Source organism: Salvia hispanica, chromosome 4 (genome assembly GCF_029641045.1).
Source record: "Salvia hispanica isolate PSC_SH4W2 chromosome 4, Shi_PSC_v1, whole genome shotgun sequence".
NCBI classification, from domain to species: Eukaryota; Viridiplantae; Streptophyta; class Magnoliopsida; order Lamiales; family Lamiaceae; genus Salvia; species Salvia hispanica.
Window position 1 is genome coordinate 26,167,336 of NC_142695.1, and position 19,956 is coordinate 26,187,291.

General features: G+C 39.3%; 1 protein-coding gene across 1 annotated transcript; it reads left to right on the top strand.

Annotated features, from left to right (window-relative positions):
• The first annotated feature begins 416 nt into the window (after positions 1 to 416).
• LOC148927561 (laccase-1-like) lies at positions 417 to 5,893 on the top strand. Its single transcript, XM_089069965.1, has 5 exons — positions 417 to 570; positions 652 to 803; positions 3,168 to 3,412; positions 3,899 to 4,027; positions 4,640 to 5,893. The coding sequence occupies exons 1-5, from the start codon at positions 466 to 468 to the stop codon at positions 5,740 to 5,742; spliced, it is 1,734 nt and encodes a 577-aa protein (XP_088926091.1). The 5' UTR covers positions 417 to 465; the 3' UTR covers positions 5,743 to 5,893.
• Positions 5,894 to 19,956: the final 14,063 nt, after the last annotated feature.

The window sequence follows — 19,956 nt, forward strand, 5'->3', positions numbered from 1 at the left end:
TATTGGATATTGCTAGCCGAGAAAATTTACCCTTGAACATTTTTTATTATTGCCACATGTCACCTGATTATTCATCCACGTGTACAAATAATTGACTAGGAATGGTGGTATGGTGTTACTTTAAAAATGAAAAGTTTTGTTTTTGGGATGCCCCTTTTAAATTGAGCGTTTTTAAAAATAAAAACAATATCATCTCTACTTTTCATCTATCTTACTTTATTTTCTCTTCATCAACTCACAAAACCACTTACATAAAATCTCATACTGAAAAGCAAATGTTTCAAAATAGTGTAAAACACAATTATCCTAAAAGAAAAACAATGATTTAAAATGTGCATGTGTGTAAGTATTTATGTCGAATAGATGGCACACACTCCACTATATAAGAGGGGAATTTGATCAGAAATAGTTGGTGAAAATATACATATATATCAACTCAATTCTCTTTTCAAAGGTTAGACCCAAATGGAGGCCAAATTTCACAACTTTCTACTTCTAGCAATATCACTACTTGCAACACAACTTCCTTCTTCTTCCTCCACATCCACTATAAAAAAGTTCCATTTCAATGTAAGCAATAAATTCAAGATACTTTTAATCCCTCTTCACATACACACCCACATGTTTTGACAAGTTAGACTATCTTATCAGGTTGAATGGAAGAATATAACAAGACTTTGCCACTCGAAGCTTGTGTTAACGGTGAATGGGAAGTATCCAGGGCCAACCATAGATGTGAATGAAGGTGACAATGTCCATGTTACTGTCACTAACAAGGCTGCAATGAACACAACTATCCATTGGTATGTACATGTTATATATGTGTTGCGCAATATTTGAGTGATCTTGCATAATTGTCAGTAAATACACGAACTTTAAGTTCGATGAATTTTAGTTTTGCATGAAGGAAAAATTATACCTCTACATACACAAATTACAGGCTATTATCATATTTCCAATGTATTATACGCGTATCATCTACACAAAACTTGAAATTTAGGATGGGATAATTGACATCTTGTTTGTTATTGATATTGTATGAAAGTATTTATTGTATGATATATCATATATGGAAAGCTACAATAGTAATAATGAAACGAGATGCAGCAATATAATTAATGTCTTCTCCCTTTCTTTTATTGGTAGTAGTATAATCATTCACTTGCCTTTTTTTTCTTTGTTGCGTTGATTTTGTGTTTTGATGTTCCTTCTTTATCTATGTTTTGCTTAATGAATACAGCTACATGCCTTCTTATTGTGTGACATATGAACATATCATCCTCGTGTTTGTATTTTTTTCTTTTTAACACAATTAAAACTTTTTTTATAAGCATATTACTCCCCCGTCCTACAAAAATATAGAATTTGAGACATCACGAGTTTTGATGCATAGTTTATAAACTAGGAGAGATAGAAAGAAAAAAATAACTAGAGTTCTTTCTCCGTCATATAAGAATATGACAATTGAAATGACTTGGGAAATAATGCAAAATTGGTAAAGTAAGATAAGGAGAAGAAGAGTAGTTAAAGTAGTGTTAGTGGATAGTGAGACCTATAATATTATTATTGTTTAATGAGTTGTAATAGTGGATCATAGTGGTATAAGTTGTAAATAAATTGATATATATGGGTAATGAGTTATGGACAACTTTCCATAAATGGAAATGGTTTTATTTTTAAGAGACGAACAGAAATGGACAATGCGCATTTTTTTATGGGACGGAAGGAGTATTATTAATAGAGAATGAGGCCCACTCGTAGAAAAAGAGGTTAAAAAATAAAAATAAAAAGTAGCTGTTTTTATAAGATGAACTTGAATTTTTTTTTTTTACTTTTTATGGGACGGAGTACTTTTTAAGTACTGTTAAAAACCAGTAACTATAGATGGCGCGTAAAATAATTCATTCAATTATTATAATTTTCACTATTGTTGTGCACATCATAAATAACACATATCGAATTTATTATTGAAAATAAAAATTTGAGACTGGACATAAAAATAGTATAGTACTATCATTTAACTATATTATATTTGTTTGTTGTGATCATATATAGAACTAAATAAGTATATTTCAACAATCTGACTTGTATATATATATGGATTTACATTGTATTATCTCTTTAAGAAATGGTTATTTTAATTATTAAATCACCTCCCGAAAAGTTGATTGTCATTGTGTGCTGGAGGAATGTCGATCGGTCCAGGATCATAAGCATGCTTATTGGACCCTACAATGCATGGTTCTAAATTCTAATATATTAATTCCGATCATACAATTATGCGTTTTTATATTAAAAAAATGTATAAATTAGTTATATATAATGAACAACTATATTCCTTGAACAGGCTTTCGATCTTTAAATGTTTACTACTATATGTTTTGTCTTTTTATTTACTAACAACATTACTTTTATATTTTCTACTCATCCAATGTCTATAAATATAATATCTTCTCCAAAACTATATTGCATGTTAATTTTGGCATCACACTGTACTTGTTTTATAATGATGGAAAGAAGTTGTCCTATGTAGTGGACTCACTCACCTATAACCATTAATTAATCAATACTAATTATCCATATTTTATGTTTATCGTTCGTATGTATAGTTGCTTTATGATATACTTAATTATACCATTTCTTTTTTAATTATGGGCATGTTAGACCAACTTATGAATACATAGTATGCATGCCCTCACTCAATCGAGATCGAATAGTAGATCACCATCAAACGATTACTATAAAAAATTGATTTTTTTGAATAATTTAACGAAAAACATAAAATAAAATTCCAAATCTACTTTAAAAAAATGCATGATAGTTGTAACACATCGACTGTTTGCTCATCCACATTCATACAAAGTACTGTATACATGCTTTTTTACATATGAATAATAGCTCCAAATAGCTCCAAAGTGAAATTAATTGAATAACATTGGATAATTAATATTTGAAAATTATTACAGTTACATGAATTCACATTCGTATTTTATATTAAAACTTCTCCTTCTAGAAACTATAAATAATTACTCTTTTATATTGATTTAACTAAAGACTCTCACACAAATTTCACGCCTTCATCAATTTCATGTACCAAACAGAGCCTAAAGCTCTTTATGAAATAGTTGTCCCAAATTAGAAAATGAAACATGATTTATACGATGCAGGCACGGGGTGAGGCAATTGCAGAGCGCATGGGCAGACGGACCCGCATACATAACGCAGTGCCCGATCGGGGCAGGGAAGGCATATACGTACAAGTTCAGCGTGGTGGATCAAAGAGGCACACTGTGGTGGCATGCTCACTTCTCATGGCAACGTGCTTCTGTTTATGGCGCTTTTATCATTCACCCTCGCACGCCTTTCCCCTTCTCTCTCCCAATCTACCCTGCCAATGTCCCTATTATCTTTGGTACCTACTCATTTCTTCGCCTCTTTTGGTTTCCCTATAATTGTGTTTTCACTTCCTCTTTTTTTTTTTAGCATAAGTTTCTTTTCATTATTTCTCCATTGTATAGGGATGTAATCAAATGCAAACACTATATATTATACAAATTTTAAACTATGATTTGAACCATTAGATTTCAAGATTTGATGTCAACATATGATAAATAACGTCAATAGAAAATATAAACATTGTCAGCCAATTGACGTTGCGTTGACATTTTCTGTTGGTGTTATTTTGCCATCTATTGACATTGATCTTTAAATCTAATGGTCCAAATCATAGTTTAAAATTTGTAAAAAAAAAATGCAATTTGCATTTTATCACTTTGTTATTCTATATATATATATATATATATACTCAATCTAATTATTTAATCATTGATTGTGGAAATTCCTTTTCTTTTATTCTCATTAAAGCAGTAATGTAAAAGTTCATACTCAAATATTGCAGGAGAATGGTGGAATGAAGATGTAGAAATAGTAGAAAACGAAATGATGATATATGGTGGAGGACCTCAAATTTCAGACGCTTACACCTTCAATGGATTACCAGGCCCATTGTACCCTTGTTCTGACAAAGGTACAAATTAATCCCATTCTTCTTCATAAATTAATCAGATAGTAATAGTATATAAGTTTAATTAAAATTTTATTTCACATACCAACTTTAAAAATTGTTTACCATTTTACATAACTTTCAATTTTTATCCGATTTCGTGTTTTCGCCCATTTTTAATAGCCGCTGTGACTAACATTATTTATCTAAACGCTGAACTTAATTAATTGAAATTGATTTGAAATGAGGGCAAAATCTAGCTTGAACCCAGTCTCGTTAGCAACATCGGATTAAATTATTACTCTTTCCGTTTGCCATTAAATCTCCCATTTTCCTTTTTTCCTATAGTAAATGTCTCATTTCACTTTTACTATAGGAAATGAATCTCACATTTCACTAACTCATTCACTCACATTTTATTATGTATAAAAGTAGGATTCACATTACATTAACTTTTACTATCCACTTTTCTTCATAAAGTCAAATAAAATTTTAAAATCCAAGTCGATCAACTATGAGACATTTAATCATGGACGGAAGCAATACTAGTTAGATTTTTAAGTTTGAGTCAATTCCATATATTATCTTCAATAAATACTTCTTCTCTTTAGATCTTTTACATTGTATAATTGGCAGATATCTTCAGCCAAACTGTCATACCCGGCGAAACCTACCAACTAAGGCTCATCAACGCTGCACTAAACGACGAGCTTTTCTTCGCTGTGGCCAACCACACCCTAACCGTGGTTGAGATCGATGGCGTCTACACGAAGCCCTTTGCCACAACCGCCATCATGATCGCCCCCGGCCAAACCACCAACGTCCTCCTCACCGCCGACCAGCTCCCCGGCCCCACAGGAATATTCACAATGGCAGCAAGGCCTTATCTCACCTCAGTCTTCCATTTCAACAACTCCACCACAATAGCCTTTTTGAAATACCAAACAAACCCTAATAGATCCAACCACCCCCCAATCCCACCCTACCCTATACCCCAAAACCTCCCAAATTTGGAAGACACCCTCTTTGCTACAAACTTCCTCAACAGCTTAAAAAGCCTAGCATCAAAAAATTTCCCTTGCAAAGTCCCCCGAAAAATAGATAAACAAGTCATCACAACAATAAGCCTAAACCTTCAAGACTGCCCTAGTAATCAAACTTGTAGAGGGTTCAATCAAAAGAGATTCTTTGCTTCAATGAACAATCAATCCTTCGTTAGACCTTCGATATCACTTCTCGAATCCCATTACCACAACCAAACCCTAGGATCCTCCACCGGTTTCCCTGAGAGGCCGCCCTTCGCCTTCAACTACACGGGCGTGGACCCTTTTACCGAGAACATGAGCCCTAGCTTCGGGACCAGAGTGTTGAGGCTTCCTTACGGGGCGAGGCTCGAGATAGTGTTGCAAGACACCAATTTCTTGAATCCTGAAAACCATCCTATCCATGTGCATGGGCACAACTTTTTTGTGGTGGGGAGAGGGTTTGGGAATTTCGACGCGGGGAGGGATCCGGTGGGGTACAACCTGGTGGACCCGCCGGAGAGGAACACGGTGGCGGTGCCGGTGGGGGGATGGGCGGCGATACGGCTGGTGGCGGATAACCCGGGGGTGTGGTTTGTGCATTGCCACCTTGAGGAGCATACCTCGTGGGGTTTGGCGATGGGGTTTGCTGTGGAGAGTGGGAAGGAGGCGTCACAACGCTTGCTGCCGCCTCCTACTGATCTACCTCCATGTTGATCGTTGAGTTTAACCTTTTCTTTTAAAAAATTCTCATCTTTTTTTTTCTTTATTACATTGTTTGTGTTCATTTAATTTGTGAAGGAGTTTTCATATGTAACTCTTGTATTGATGAGACATTTTTTTGGTTATCATTTGGGGGTATTAGAAATGGGCCACTCACCCCTTAAAAGGCCTTCATTAGGGGGAGGGTTATCCACACTTATATAGAGAAGCTAGGATCATCACCAAGCCGATGTGGGACAATGATTTGAAGAATTTAACACGCCCCCTCACGTGTGGGCCGGAATGACAAATCGGACTTCCATCACGTGGGTAGGCAAGAGAAGAGATAAAGAGATAAACCATCATCGACTTGGGCCCTGCTCTGATACCATATTAGATATGGGCCACTCACCCCTTAAAAGGCCTCATAAGGGGGAGGGTTATCCACACTTATATAGATTAGATTGGATCATCACCAAGTCGATGTGGGACAGAATTTAGAGAATTTAACACGCCCCCTCACGTGTGGGCCGGAAAGGACATCGGTCTTCCATCACGTGGGTAGGCAATGCTAGAGAACCATCATCGATGTGGGCCGGAAAGGATATCGGTCTTTCACTCGTGAGGTAGATCGCCGTCTGAACTCCAGAATTCCAGACTTTGCTTTTTGACTCCCTTTTTCTGCTCAAATATGCACATTTCTCACAAAACACGTCAAAATACCAAAATAGATAAAATATGCAAATTATGGACATGTAGAATGACTTTGACATTAAAAACGAACCAAATAATGGCCTTAAAACCACACAAAATCCGAGCGTATCACTTTTCCATATCTTTGTTTTCTTATTCAATAAATTAGGGTAGTATTCTAGTATTATAAATAGGAGAGCTTGGTATCTTTTTAAATCAATCAATGAATGAAAATATTATTTGCCCACATATCTTGTGAATTATCTTTCAACCCTACTTCTCACGCTGCCCGACGGAGGAACCGCGCACAACCTGAAACTATTACTTCCGCCGACCGGACGAAGGGCGCCGGAACACTTTTCGATCGCCGCAAACATGTTGTCGATCGTAGTTAAGGAGAAGGTCCTTAACAACTGGTGCTTTCATCCAGAGCTCACCTTCCCACAATCTCGAATCAAAGCTACGCCGCTGCCCGACGGAAAACATTCCGCGCACATCAACTGCTTTGGTTGTCGAGTCCTGCCTGTCCGCCGAGCTCTAGCGGCTGGACAACTCTACTTCTGCAACGCCCGACGAGCAGGATTCTCGCGCGCCGCGTCGAAGTCAGACCACCATCATGTCGTACGACTACATCAACTATTGTCATCGTCAATACGACTATCCTCAGCCTGTGCAACCATTCTGTCCCTACCAGCCGGTCCAACCACGACGTGCAACCTGTTGGGATCTCCCCGGAATTCGACCACTGTCGAGTTTTCAGCCCTACGACCCACCACAGTCGCGACATCCCTCTTGTTGAGAACCACCGCCTCGTCGTACATCGCTAGGATATTCGGATTATGATCAGCTCGTACAGCGAATTGATCGCTGTCGTCCACCATTGTATTTTGGCCCATATATGGACCCGGATTCAGACCTGCAGCCGCGACAATCCTATGCACGATATCATTCGTGGCAGCCTCAATATCATCCTCGTTCAGCCACCAAAGCGGAGGACCCGATCAATGCAAAATTAGCCCGCTTATTGGAAGCATTTGACATGATGGAAACTTGGGTCGATGCCACAAATTGCCGGTTTAGCAAATTCTGATCGTCGCCGCAGCCCGAGCCCGACCTTCATCCCCAAATGTTTCCGCGCCGCTCTGAAAGATGGCATATCCTCCTTCAAGAAATAATGAGACTTGTTTTGGGCCTTCTAGTTTAGTTCCCAATGAGTCAGTAAATCCACCACGACCCCGCACCAAATTCGATCAACCCCCAGCGCGCCAGCCTTCGTGTTGGGAACCACCTCTAATGGAATCCCCTATTGTAGACCATATCCACCAACCCTAACGGCCGCCACCGCCGTTGCCGCGATCAAATCACCCGCCGCAACAACCGTGTCCAGCACAGGCCTTGGAGCTGCCCTACTCCACTCCAGGACCTTCCCAGCCCTTGCAACCGCTATCGGAGACAACTCCATTGTTGGCCTCTAATCGTCTTCCACAAGCTGCTGTCCCGAGCTCAAGGACAAAGGAGAGGCAAACGAATCTGCGAAATGTTGATAAGCACGGTTTGATACATAAAGTTGTGCCTTGTTCTCATGATGTTGTGGGAGAAGAAAATATTATTGCAGATAAATGGAAAGAGAATGAGATGGGACCGAAGGGTTTAGTTGGGAGTGAAGATGATGAAGATAGTGGTATATTTAAGAGGATCAAAATGATCACTGTGCGCGCACTCGATCCTAGTATATGTGTCAGTTTCAGCAATCAAAAAATTGAATTTCATGCTATGCAGATGGCAAAACCGGATCCACGTGATAGCAAGAAGGAGCTTCCACATGAAGAAGTAATCAAGTGTTTGTTTGCCACAGGGACCTTTCGCATCGGGCTACACATGCCTGCAAACCATGTTGTCTTCAATACTGGTCCAGAATTTAATGGGGATTTGAATGTCACTTATATTACAAGCATGAATCCTCGATTACAATCGCTCGACGCTGATGGAAGGTTGATGCCTCCGCAAAATAACAAGCCGTGTTTGATCATTTAGAGACAGGTGGCAGAGCTTTCCATTTTACTGTTGAATTTGGATGACCACATCAGTCTGTCTTCATTGATTTTTTATGGAGGTGATAAAGGGAAACGCTCAGCTACTCTGTGTGTGTTTGATCCAGGAGGAGACGCCTCGCCAAGGCTTTTGCTGTCAACTCTCGTCGTTGCTTCGTGGTTTCCACCTTGAGGATAAGACGAATTTCAACCGTGGGGGAGTTGATACGATCCTTAGATATCTCAATTATTTAGTATTTTTCATTTTACCATATCTTTTCCATATCTTTGTTTTCTTATTCAATAAGTTAGGGTAGTTGATGAGGTCCGCTTCATGCATGTGTTTTATAGCAAAACCACACCGAAATCAGCAAACTAACAACCCTTTTTTAGCTAGGTGTGTATAGATTTTGCTGGAAACTGAAGATCACATCATTCCCAGAGGGCGAAAGCAAAAGTTGGGAAAAGAGGAGAAAATGTCCGACTTTTGAACTGATCAAGTCATAATTCAACCGGAGCCAACCAACCTTGCGATGGAGAGAAGACTATGAACTCTACTCTCAAGTGTAAAGGGAAAAAGCGCCATTTCAAGGGGGTGGTACCCTAGGGATCAGAGCCCTACGCCTCCCTATATAAAGGAGCCTTGCACACTAAGGGAAGGGAGTTCCCTCACATTTCATTTCTTGCTTAGTAGTTTAGGGGGGGGGGGGGGGGTTCTCTTTAAAGTAGGCAGGATTTCTAGTTCTCTTCCAGGGCTGAAATCAGAGTTCTCTTCAATTCCGAGCTTTCAATCTCTCGCACATACTTGGTTCCGTCTAGAGTAGTTGCTCTGTGGGATCGATCCTTACTTCCCTATACTAATCAAATAGTATTAGTGGGTTAAGGTATTTGTTACCGGATCCACTCACCCGCATCATTGCAGGTGAAACAGGAAAAAGTAGGCTGACCTGATCAGTTCGACTGTCCAACTTGAGCAGTTCGCGACGACACACACAACTTTAAAAAGGAGGGAGACGAGAGCGGAAAGGGCGATGTCCGTCAGTACTATTCTAGTATTATAAATAGGAGAGCTTGTTATCTTTTTAAATCAATCATTGAATGAAAATATTATTTTCCCACATAATATGTGAATTATCTTACAACCATAGCTTGTTATATTTTTATGTCTTCTTTGTTTTGTTTTTGTTTGCAATTTTTTCTAGATAGCACATGCAACAGACGAAAATCAACAACCTTGTCTATGAGGACTGATCAGCTTTCATTCTGGTGCTAACCCAAGACCACCAATGCCAAAGGAGACTTAGATGGGCAGAAAGTCTAAGGTTTTAGGTAGAATATTTAGTTTAAATTTTATAAATAAACTTTTTGTTTCTTTTTGTTTACCCCATTTCGAAGGCACTGAGTCAGCATGACAAGAAGCAGAAGGAGCCACAAACTGATCAAGACGAACCACTTCCCACTCCACCACCGACTGACTCAGGGGCCTACTGTGAAGAGAGTGAGGACACCACCTTGGTGAACTCATTGGAAATGATAGCCACCCTAGACCAAATGGAGGGTGTTAGAGTTTGTATACTAGTAATCACGTTTCGAGTGATTGAATACTGTAAAATTTTTATTTTATTTTCCAAGGAATAAAACAAATTATTTTTGTCATAATGTTGTTATGTTTTACTTTTAATGGATGTAAATTTCGTGATTAAATGTAGAAGTTAACTTAACAAAGTCTAAGTCTTTGTTTTAGTAGACCGGTTGTGGGCGGTGTCCACTTTAAGGTAACACGGTCACTCCTAAACAAAGAAAAAGAAGAATTTCATGACCTAGATGGGATTAGACTATCCATCGAGAAAGGTTGCAATGTCAGTCCGCATATTTCTAAGCCTTATTGAAATAAGATGACATTGGTATGGTAAAGCACTGAACGGATCTAAAAGCAAGACATGTCTTTGTGCAATCTACTGAAATGCGAGGTCTTGATAAATATTTATTTCTTAATCAATATAGGTTAGCATTGAGCATACGGTATTGATTATGCATTAATTTGACTTATCAAATGGTGCGGGTTTTTTGTAACCCAATAATCCTGATATATTGGGTAGTGGTGATTAATATCTAGCGGTGCTAGGATTGCTATTATATTGAATCGTGCGCGAGGTGAGTCTCGTTTGATAATGTCCTCAAGAGGAGCGCGAAACAAGGTTTTATTATTCGGAACCTAGCTAGTTGGAGTTTGAGCACTCTATGAATAATAAATAAGCGTTCCATGCTAAGTCCACTCTTGGAATGAATAAGAAATTAATTAATTAAGTCCATAGCAGACATTAATTAATTAAATGACATTTTTATCTTAAGCGCGAGAAATGAAAGTTAAAACGGGAACTCGGATAACTTATAATTTCGGCTTTGGATTGGGAGAGTTTAATATTATTTCTGCAGTGGCTGCTCGTAATATTCCAATTAAAGCTTATATTAAATTGTGGGTTCAATTTAATTAGTAAAAAGTAAATTGGATGAGCCCATATCCAAAACCTTCCATAGATCCCTGTCTGGGCCCAAAAGGAACTTAATATAAATAGAAGAATAAAGAAGACAGAAAAATAACACAACACAATTATTTTTCAACAAAATTTCGTCCCCCCCTATAGAGAGGAGTTCGAATTTTTCATCTCCTCTGTGGAGTAGAATTTCTATCTTCTTTATTTAAGTCCTAGTATTCCGGTGATATCAGCCCACACTGATATTGGAATACAGTTCGGGAACCAGAGAGAAGATCCGTGGTCTAGTATTCAAAGCGTCACGTGTCGAAGTAGCTAGCCATCATCAATTCTTTGGAGAATTATTAAGGTATCATTTTTGCTCCGTAGAAAAACATGTTTTAGGTTTCCTTATTCTTAAAGCATGATTAATTCAAGTTATGAGCATGACACATGTGAGAATTACGCGAATAGATTTTGTCTAAATTATCTACTAAATAGATCTGATTATTATGTGATTTATTTGTTCGATCAATTATTAAATTATGAAATCGAAACCCGCTTCCGCTGCCAGTTCCTTCAATTGGTATCAAAGTCAGTCTTTGGCTCTGATTATTTGGATTTAAATTTTGCGAAATTCATGTATGCATGTGTTATTTGATTACGAAGCATGTTCTTGTATTTTATTATTTAATTTTATGCATGATGAACTCAAGAACAATCGAATCAAAGAACTTGAATCTTTTTTTGATCATGCGAGACGTGCGATCCGTCGGTGCTAGCGCCGAGACGGATCGCGCTACGTAGTGGGGACCGATGGTTGAAGGTAATTGGGCGATGCGCAAGACGAGCGTGGGCTCGTGCGCTCCGCCGGGCAAAACCGTGAACTCTACGCGGCACCCTAGGTGGACGGAATCGCCCCGAGAACCACCGAGACGCCGAGCCGCCAGCCAAAACTCTAGGCGGAAGGAATCGCCCCGAGACGTCGTTGTCGTGTTGGCCGAGAGCGCCATGCGATCGATGGCTGCTGGTCGATGCAATGGTAGCGGATGGGGCGAAGAGTCCGGTTCCGAGCTGGCCGAGAGGAGTCGCGCCTCCATGTGTGCTTCTGGCCGAGAGCAGCAGGCACCGGATCGGCCAAGATGCTGAGCCCGATGATCCGTCAGGTAGCCGTGAGCAGCCACGCGTTCACGCGTGCTCCTGGACGATACGCGCAAGCATTGGGTTCACCGGATTCCGAGGAAGAACTCGCCGGAATTTCATCGTTCATCGTTCGTCCTAACTTTGTGCGATGAGATAATGATGAAGAAATATTTTAATTATTATTTAATTCCTAAATTAATAAATATTATTAAAATAATATTATTTAATGGAAATAAAATATTTTGGGAAGATTTTCCTAGTTTTTAGGAATATTTTGATTATTTTCTATATCTATGGAATATTTTATATCGTAGATGATATAGATAAGAATAATTTAATAGTTTGCTAATTATTGTATATATCTAGAATCCTTATTAGGATAGATATGTAAGATTACATTAAATAATATATTATTTTCTTCCTAATCTTGAACAAGGATTTAAATTTGAATTTAATTTTTCATGTCTAATTAAGATTTAAATAATGTACTTTATTTTAGTTATATCTCATAGTAAGTCATGAATATGAATTAAATTCTAGAATTAATTAATTCCAAAACTAAGATAATTAAAGATAATAAAAAAATTTAATTATCCAGCTAATTGAATACCAACATAATTTAATTAGTCTTAATCTGCCTTAAGGCTAAAGGATAATTAATGAAAAACCATAACCCAAATATCTAAGCGATAATTATGAACTTAAAGTTTATATATGGTCTCCATCGGTTGGACTGCCAAATTTTGTGAAGCTAGTTTTTAATATTATCGCTACCCACTCTGTGGGGACAATAATCCTACGAAACAGTAAGTTCATAAGGGCAGACTTCTCACATAATAAATAGAATGAGCTAGAAAGTGGTTCCTAATATTATCGCCACCTGCTCTATGGGGACAATAATCCTAAGTAACTACGAGTTTCAGGGTTCAATCAGAATTTAAGAGATAGCTTGATTTTGTTATCAGCACATGAACATTGTCATGTGAGTGTGTGGTAGAAATAAAATTCTGTAATGCTACATCTGATGGTCGTGCTTAGGCAATATTAGGCGGCCATGCCATTTTGTGGTCTCAGGACTATTCGTCGGTGTTGTGTCCAGTAAAATTGTCAAAATTTTAATGTGTATTAACCTCCTCTGGAGGGTACAAAATTTTAATTTTGCTGTTGTATGATTTTTAAAAGTTTTATGGTTAATCTACTCAATTTCCTTACATAAGTTTATGACAAATAGTAAATTTTCCTGTTTGCAGTGCAATAAAATCCGTCAAGATGTCTTTTAATCCTCTTTCTGCAGTTCTCAAAGAAAACAAACTCAAGGGCCAAAATTACATAGAATGGAAACAAAATTTTGATATCATCCTCAAAGCAGAAGAGTACAAGTTTGTGCTCACTACTCCACAACCTCCAGTTCCCGCGGCTAATGCAGTGGTGGGAGTTCAGAATGCACATAAACGGTGGCATAAGGCGAATGAGATGGCTAAGTGCTACATGTTGGCATCTATGTCTTCATTACTCAAGCATCAGCATTCTTCCATGGCGACTGCCGCCGAGATTATGCAAAATCTTGCTAATCTTTTTGGTACTCATAATCGAACGGCTAAGTCTCAAGCCTTTCGGAGTATCATGACGAAGACTATGAAGGAAGGCACATCTGTGAGGCAACATGTCCTCGAGATGATGAGCCACCTCAACCTGATTGAGGTTTTAGGAGGGACCATCGATCCCGTGTCCCAGATTACTATAGTCCTTCAAAGTCTTCCCCTAGCTTACAGCAGTTCAAGCTCAATTTTGAGATGAACAAGCGGGATTACACTTTGGCTGAGCTGCTGACTGAACTTCAGTCGGCAGAGGACCTTATGGTTCAAGCTAAAGTAGCTATGCTGAGTTTGGCACCAAATTCCTCTGGTTCTAAGCCTCGCGCAGGAAAGAAAAAGGCGCCGAACCCAGTTGCAGCTAAGAATGCTACGGGAAAGAAGAAGAAGAAGGCCGATAAGAAGCCTACTGGAAAATTCTTCAAGTGTGGAGAGAAAGGTCATTGGAAGCCAGGCTGTTCTAAAAAGGGCAAGGCTACAGGTATGCACCATGCTCTAGTAGTCGAGTCATGTTTGGCTTCGACATCTACTCATACGTGGGTTATTGATACTGGAGCAACTGATCATATATGTTTTGATCCTGACTTAATGCAGGTGACAAGATGGTTACATGATCGTGCGATCGAAGTATAGCTGGGCGACGCTTCTAAAGTGGCGGTCGTTGCAATGGGAGACGTTTATTTACGTTTTAGTAGTGATAGATTTTTGATTTTGAAGAATGTTTTATTGATACCTTCTTTTAGAAGAAATTTAATTTCAGTTTCTAAATTGTCTTTTGATGGATATTCGATTTCTTTTAATGATAATTGCGTTACTAAGAAAGATGGTTCTTATATCTGTCGTGGTATCATGAAAAACAATCATTTCTACAAAGTCTAATCAATGTAAATAAGAACTCAATGCTACATCGAAAGTTTCTAAGAAAAGAAATGAACCTTCAATTTCAATGAATGAAACGTATTTATGGCACCTTAGACTTGGTCATGCCAACGAGAGAAGGATTCATGCGATGGTTGATCAAGATCTTATTAAAGGTCTTGAGAAAGAACCGTTTCAAAGTGTGAATCCTGTTTGGAAGGCAAGATGACTAAGCGACCTTTTAGGTCAAAGGGTAATAAGGCTAAGGAAGTACTTGAGCTCGTTTATACTGATGTGTGTGGACCAATATCAACCGAGGCAAGGGGCGGTTTTAGATATTTCATCACCTTAATTTATGACTTCTCGAAAATTAGATACGTCTATTTGATGTGCTAAAAGTCTAAAACTTTTGACAAGTCCAAGGAGTTTAAGGCTACTGTAGAGACGCGTCATGGCAAGAGTATCAAATGCCTACGATCTGATCGCGGAGGCAAGTACCTAAGTGCCGAGTTTTTGGACTACTTATCAGCATCGGGAATTCAATCCCAACTAACTGCGCCGGGCACACCCCAACAGAATGGCGTAGCTAAAAGAAGGAATAGGACCTTGTTAAACATGGTCCGATCGATGATGAGTTATGCACGGTTACCAATTTCGTTTTGGGGACATGCCTTGCTATCTGCAAGCCATATATTAGACAATTTACCTTCTAAATCAGTTTCTACTACCAATATGAGTTGTGGACTGGGCGTAAGCCCAATCTGGAACATCTCAAAGTGCGGGGTTGTCCGGCTCATGTTTTGGAAATGGATCCAACTAAGCTGGAATCTAGGACGGAGGTATGTGTGTTTATAGGTTACCCTAGAGGATCGAAAGCTTATGAATTCTACCGTCTCCGAGATAAGAAAGTCATTGTGAGCACACATGCCACATTCTTAGAGGAAGACTATGTAATGTATCATAAGTCCAGCAGTGAGATAGCTCTTGCAGAGCTAACTTCAGTCACAAGTTCCATTAACCAAGGACAGACACCTAATGTAACAACAATTCCAGAAATTTCAACTAATACACCAAATGTTGTAGTGCCGCGTCGCAATGGGAGGGTCTCTCATGAGCCCGAAAGATACATTGGTTTGGGAGAGTGAATGGATCATTCCTCGGACATCAATGTTCTTGATCCCTGGAATCTTGCAGAGGCGCAGGCAGATGTCGATCATTGCGAATGGGTGAAAGCAATGGATTCGGAACTACAGTCAATGGTAGAGAAAGACGTCTATGATTTTTCTATCCTACCCGAAGGCTGTACTGCCATTGGGAGCAAGTGGATATACAAACGTAAACGTGGACCCGATGGACGAGTTAAAGTCTTTAAGGCAAGACTAGTGGCTAAGGGGTATACCTAAAGGGATGGCATCGATTAAGATGAGACCTTCTCCCCAGTAGCCATGCTCAAATCGATCTGTATCCTTTTGTCTATAGCAGCTTACATGGATTAATAAAAATAGGAGAATAAAGAAGACAGAAAAATAACACAACACAATTATTTTTCACCAAAATTTCGCCCCCCCCCCCCCCCTCCACCAATAGAGAGGAGTTCGAATTTTTCCTCTCCTCCATGGAGTAGAATTTATGTCTTCATTATTTAAGTCCTAATATTCCGGTGAGATCAGCCCACACTGATATTGGAGTACAGTCCGGGAACCAGAGAGAAGATCTGTTGTCTAGTATTCAAAGCGTCACGTGGAGAAGTAGCTAGCCATCATCAATTATTTGGAGAATTATTAAGGTATTATTTCTGCTCAGTAGAAAAGCATGTTTTAGGTTTTCTTATACTTAAAGCATGATTAATTCAAGTTATGAGCATGATACATGTGAGAATTACGCGAATAGATTTTGTCTAAATAATCTGCTAAATAGATCTGATTATTATGTGATTTATTTGTTCGATTAATTATTAAATTATGAAATCGAAACCCACTTTCGCTGCCAGTTCCTTCAGAGGGTGCACAGAAGAGAGATTCGGAGACAGGTTCGATCTATGCCCACTCTGAGGCTTAACCATTATCTGCCATATCTATGACATAGGGGCATATGCTTACCATCTTGCCTACTTTCTTAGGGTCTGATGCCGAGGACCCGATTAAATTTCTTAGTGAGTTTGAAAAAATTTACAGAGTGCAGAGGAGGCCAGAGGGGTCAAGTGAGGAGGATCTCAAACTGAGAGTCATTCCCCTCCCTCTGAAGAATGAAGCAGATGTGTGGTTTAGAGTTTTGGAGCCCAACAACATCAACACTTGGGCGGAATTCAAAATGGAGTTCCTAAATCACTATATCCCAGCATCAATCACGACTGCACGACGAAGAATCAAAACCTGAAGGAAGTGGAAATATACTCCAAATTTTATGATGGGGTGGATACAAGGAGTAAGGACTTGGTGAACTCAATAAGTGGAGGAAGCTTCTAGAAACTAAGGCTGAGCAAGACCAAGATTGTCCTAGAAAATCTGCTAAGTGCAAAGCGGGAGTACGAGGGTGCAGAAGAGACCTCATTGCAGGAGAATGTGAAAGGTACTCCCACAACGACAAGGACAATCTACTTGAGAGCCGAATTGACAAACTGGAAGAAGCCCTCCAATCAGTGATCCCGTCCAGCCAATAGGTTAACCACCTCCAGAGTACTACAAGGGAGTTTTGGAACAAAAATGAGAGCTGGAACCCTAAAGGCCAAGAACCAATGCATCAACAAAAACATTTATACGGTGGAGAATGGAGCAGAGCAGAGGAACATCAGAGTTTCCAACCCTATACCGAACCCTACCCAATCTCTATCCAAACACCCACCTGGCCCACGGAGCATCCAAGCTATCAACCCTACTCTGGATATCAAAACTATGTATTCTACCCACCTAAACACCAACCTGACAACTCCAACCTTCAACCTTCCTATACTCAATCCTACCCAGACCAAACTTGTCCAGATCAACCTCATCACCAATCTCAACCTCAACAGAGTTTTGACACGACATCTGAGGAGAATCACAATGCAAACTCTATAGCAGGGGAGACTGAGGGGGTGACTGCATTCCAACAGAATGTACAGAGTTGCACGAAATCAGAAGCTGAAGTGATCATGGAGATGCAGCACACCTATAAGGACCAACAGTCCACATGGACATCTTGATCAGATAAGCAACTCTATTGGCTGAAATGATCAAAGAAGTAAAGGAAAACAGAGTCAAGCCTGAGGTAGATTGGACTGCAAAGATGGAGAAAGGCGTGAAGAGAGCTAAGGAGAGAGAACCAGTTGAAACGGAGGAAGTGTCAGAGGCACTATCCGAAAAAGATGAAACTGAAGAGATAGAAGCGGAAGAGGAGAAGTCGATAATCGCACCTTCTAAGATGATGTATCAAAGAAAATTCCAGAGGAATCATGCGATGAGCCTCATGAGTATGAAGAGGCCATCGAGTAAGGTGAGAGCATCGACAACACTTCATTCTATCTTCAAACAGACATAGTGCATACACCAAAAGAGAAGGTAGAGGAATTCACAATCTTGGTGGAAGAAGGAAGTACACCGGCAGAAGAACTACCTCCAGTGATCGACCGATTCGAGGGGTGTAGCTATAAGGAGGAAGGACCAGAGTGGAGAGAGGAGAGATCAGGAGAAAAGCTGCAAGGGCTATGTACTGGGTGCATCTACAACCATGGCCAAAACTCCTCGCTCTGGGGTGCGTCCTAGAGAGAACAAAAAGGTTCTAGGGATGTACAGACATCATAGGAAAAAGCGGAGTGTCGTGCTAAAGGTAGTTCCTTAGAAAATTAGGTGGACAACAAAAAGATAAGATGAGTGAGAATTCCCAAGTGATGATCATTCTAAGGAAAGCCTACTAGAACCTAAACTGATCAAGTTGAATGGGGAATCTGGATCGACTTGATCCGGTCAGATACGTACGAGACAGTGGGGTTTCGAAGACTATGAAAATTTCAGGGAGTGTCTTATCTCATAACTCTCTCTTTTTGTGTATCCCAGTAAAAAGAATTTTGATGAATAATGAAAGTGATTTTTTAAAAATAATAAAGGTGTTCTCTCAATTTTTTTGGACGCACTCGGCAGAACTTTAATTGAAAATCCGATTTCAAAGATTTTTCGCCAGTGTGGTAGAGAACTTTTTACTTTACCTTTGAACTTAGCAAGATTTTGGAAATTTAGCGAAAAAGAAAAAAATTACTATGTAATTTGGTCTTTTACTAAATAAAAGCTAGAAAGGGTAATTTAAAATAAAGATAATAATATAAATTCTTGGTTTTTGAATTTTGGCGCAGGAATAAAACAGGCACTAATGTCACAGGGAGTCGTTTCAACTTCCTACCTCTCTCTCCAAGTACAATCTTCGACAGAAAACATCTTCATTCAGTAACCTAAACCAACACCGAACTCAGAAACCCTCCTAACCCTTAGCCTTAATTCCCCTAAGAAAAACTACCAGATGGACAAGCCGTCTTCCTCTCGCCAACCTCAGAGATCCGCCTCAGGACGGCGACTACGATTAGTTCCTACGACTCCTCAGCCGGAAGGCATAGCGATTCCACCTCCCCCACCAATGCCTCTAAAATACATGGGTACCACAACCATCGGAGACGTTCGGTAGGAATTTGTACGACAACATCATCAGGGAAACAAGAGCTAGGTGGAATCAGGCGAGGCTCGCAGCTGGAGAAGCACCGGAACCCATTCAGAATAGCACGCCGTCATCATCGTCATCGTCATTGCGCTTCAGCAATGGCAAGGATTTTGACAAAATTGCAGACGAGGTAATTCAAGAAATTCGGGAGTAAGAGAGAGAGAGGGTCTCTGGAGGAACCCAAGAGGAAGGGGAGCCGATGATAGTGATCGGAGGGGAAGGAAGACTACCTCAAGGGGGATTACTTCAGGAGGCACCTAGAGCTGAGAATGAGGGAGACGAATGGTTGAACGAATGGAAGGCCCACATGTGTGTACGTGGCATAGCGAAGCATTTTTATGTATTACTTTGTGGCCTAAATTTTTACCAAGTTACACATTTCTACTATTTCTTTTATACCTGTTTTCTTATAAATTACAAAACAAAATATAAGGTGAGTCATATAGTTTTTGCCATCAATGTACATGACTATAATATTTTTGTTCTTTATTTCTAGCATTAGAATTAGGAAGGGAGAAGAGAATGAGTTTCGCTATACATATTTTTAGAAGAATATTTAAACTTTAGAAGTAACAACTATAAATGAGAGTGATAGACGAAGAGAAGAGATCGAGCTTTTGGGTAGTTTATCCATCGTGATCAGGTGTGTATAAATCACACTTTTAATTTTACATATTTTATGTGATTGATTGCTATGTGTTAAATTGGAGCGAATATTTGAACTATATGATGTGAGCCTGAAATGGTTATGTGTTA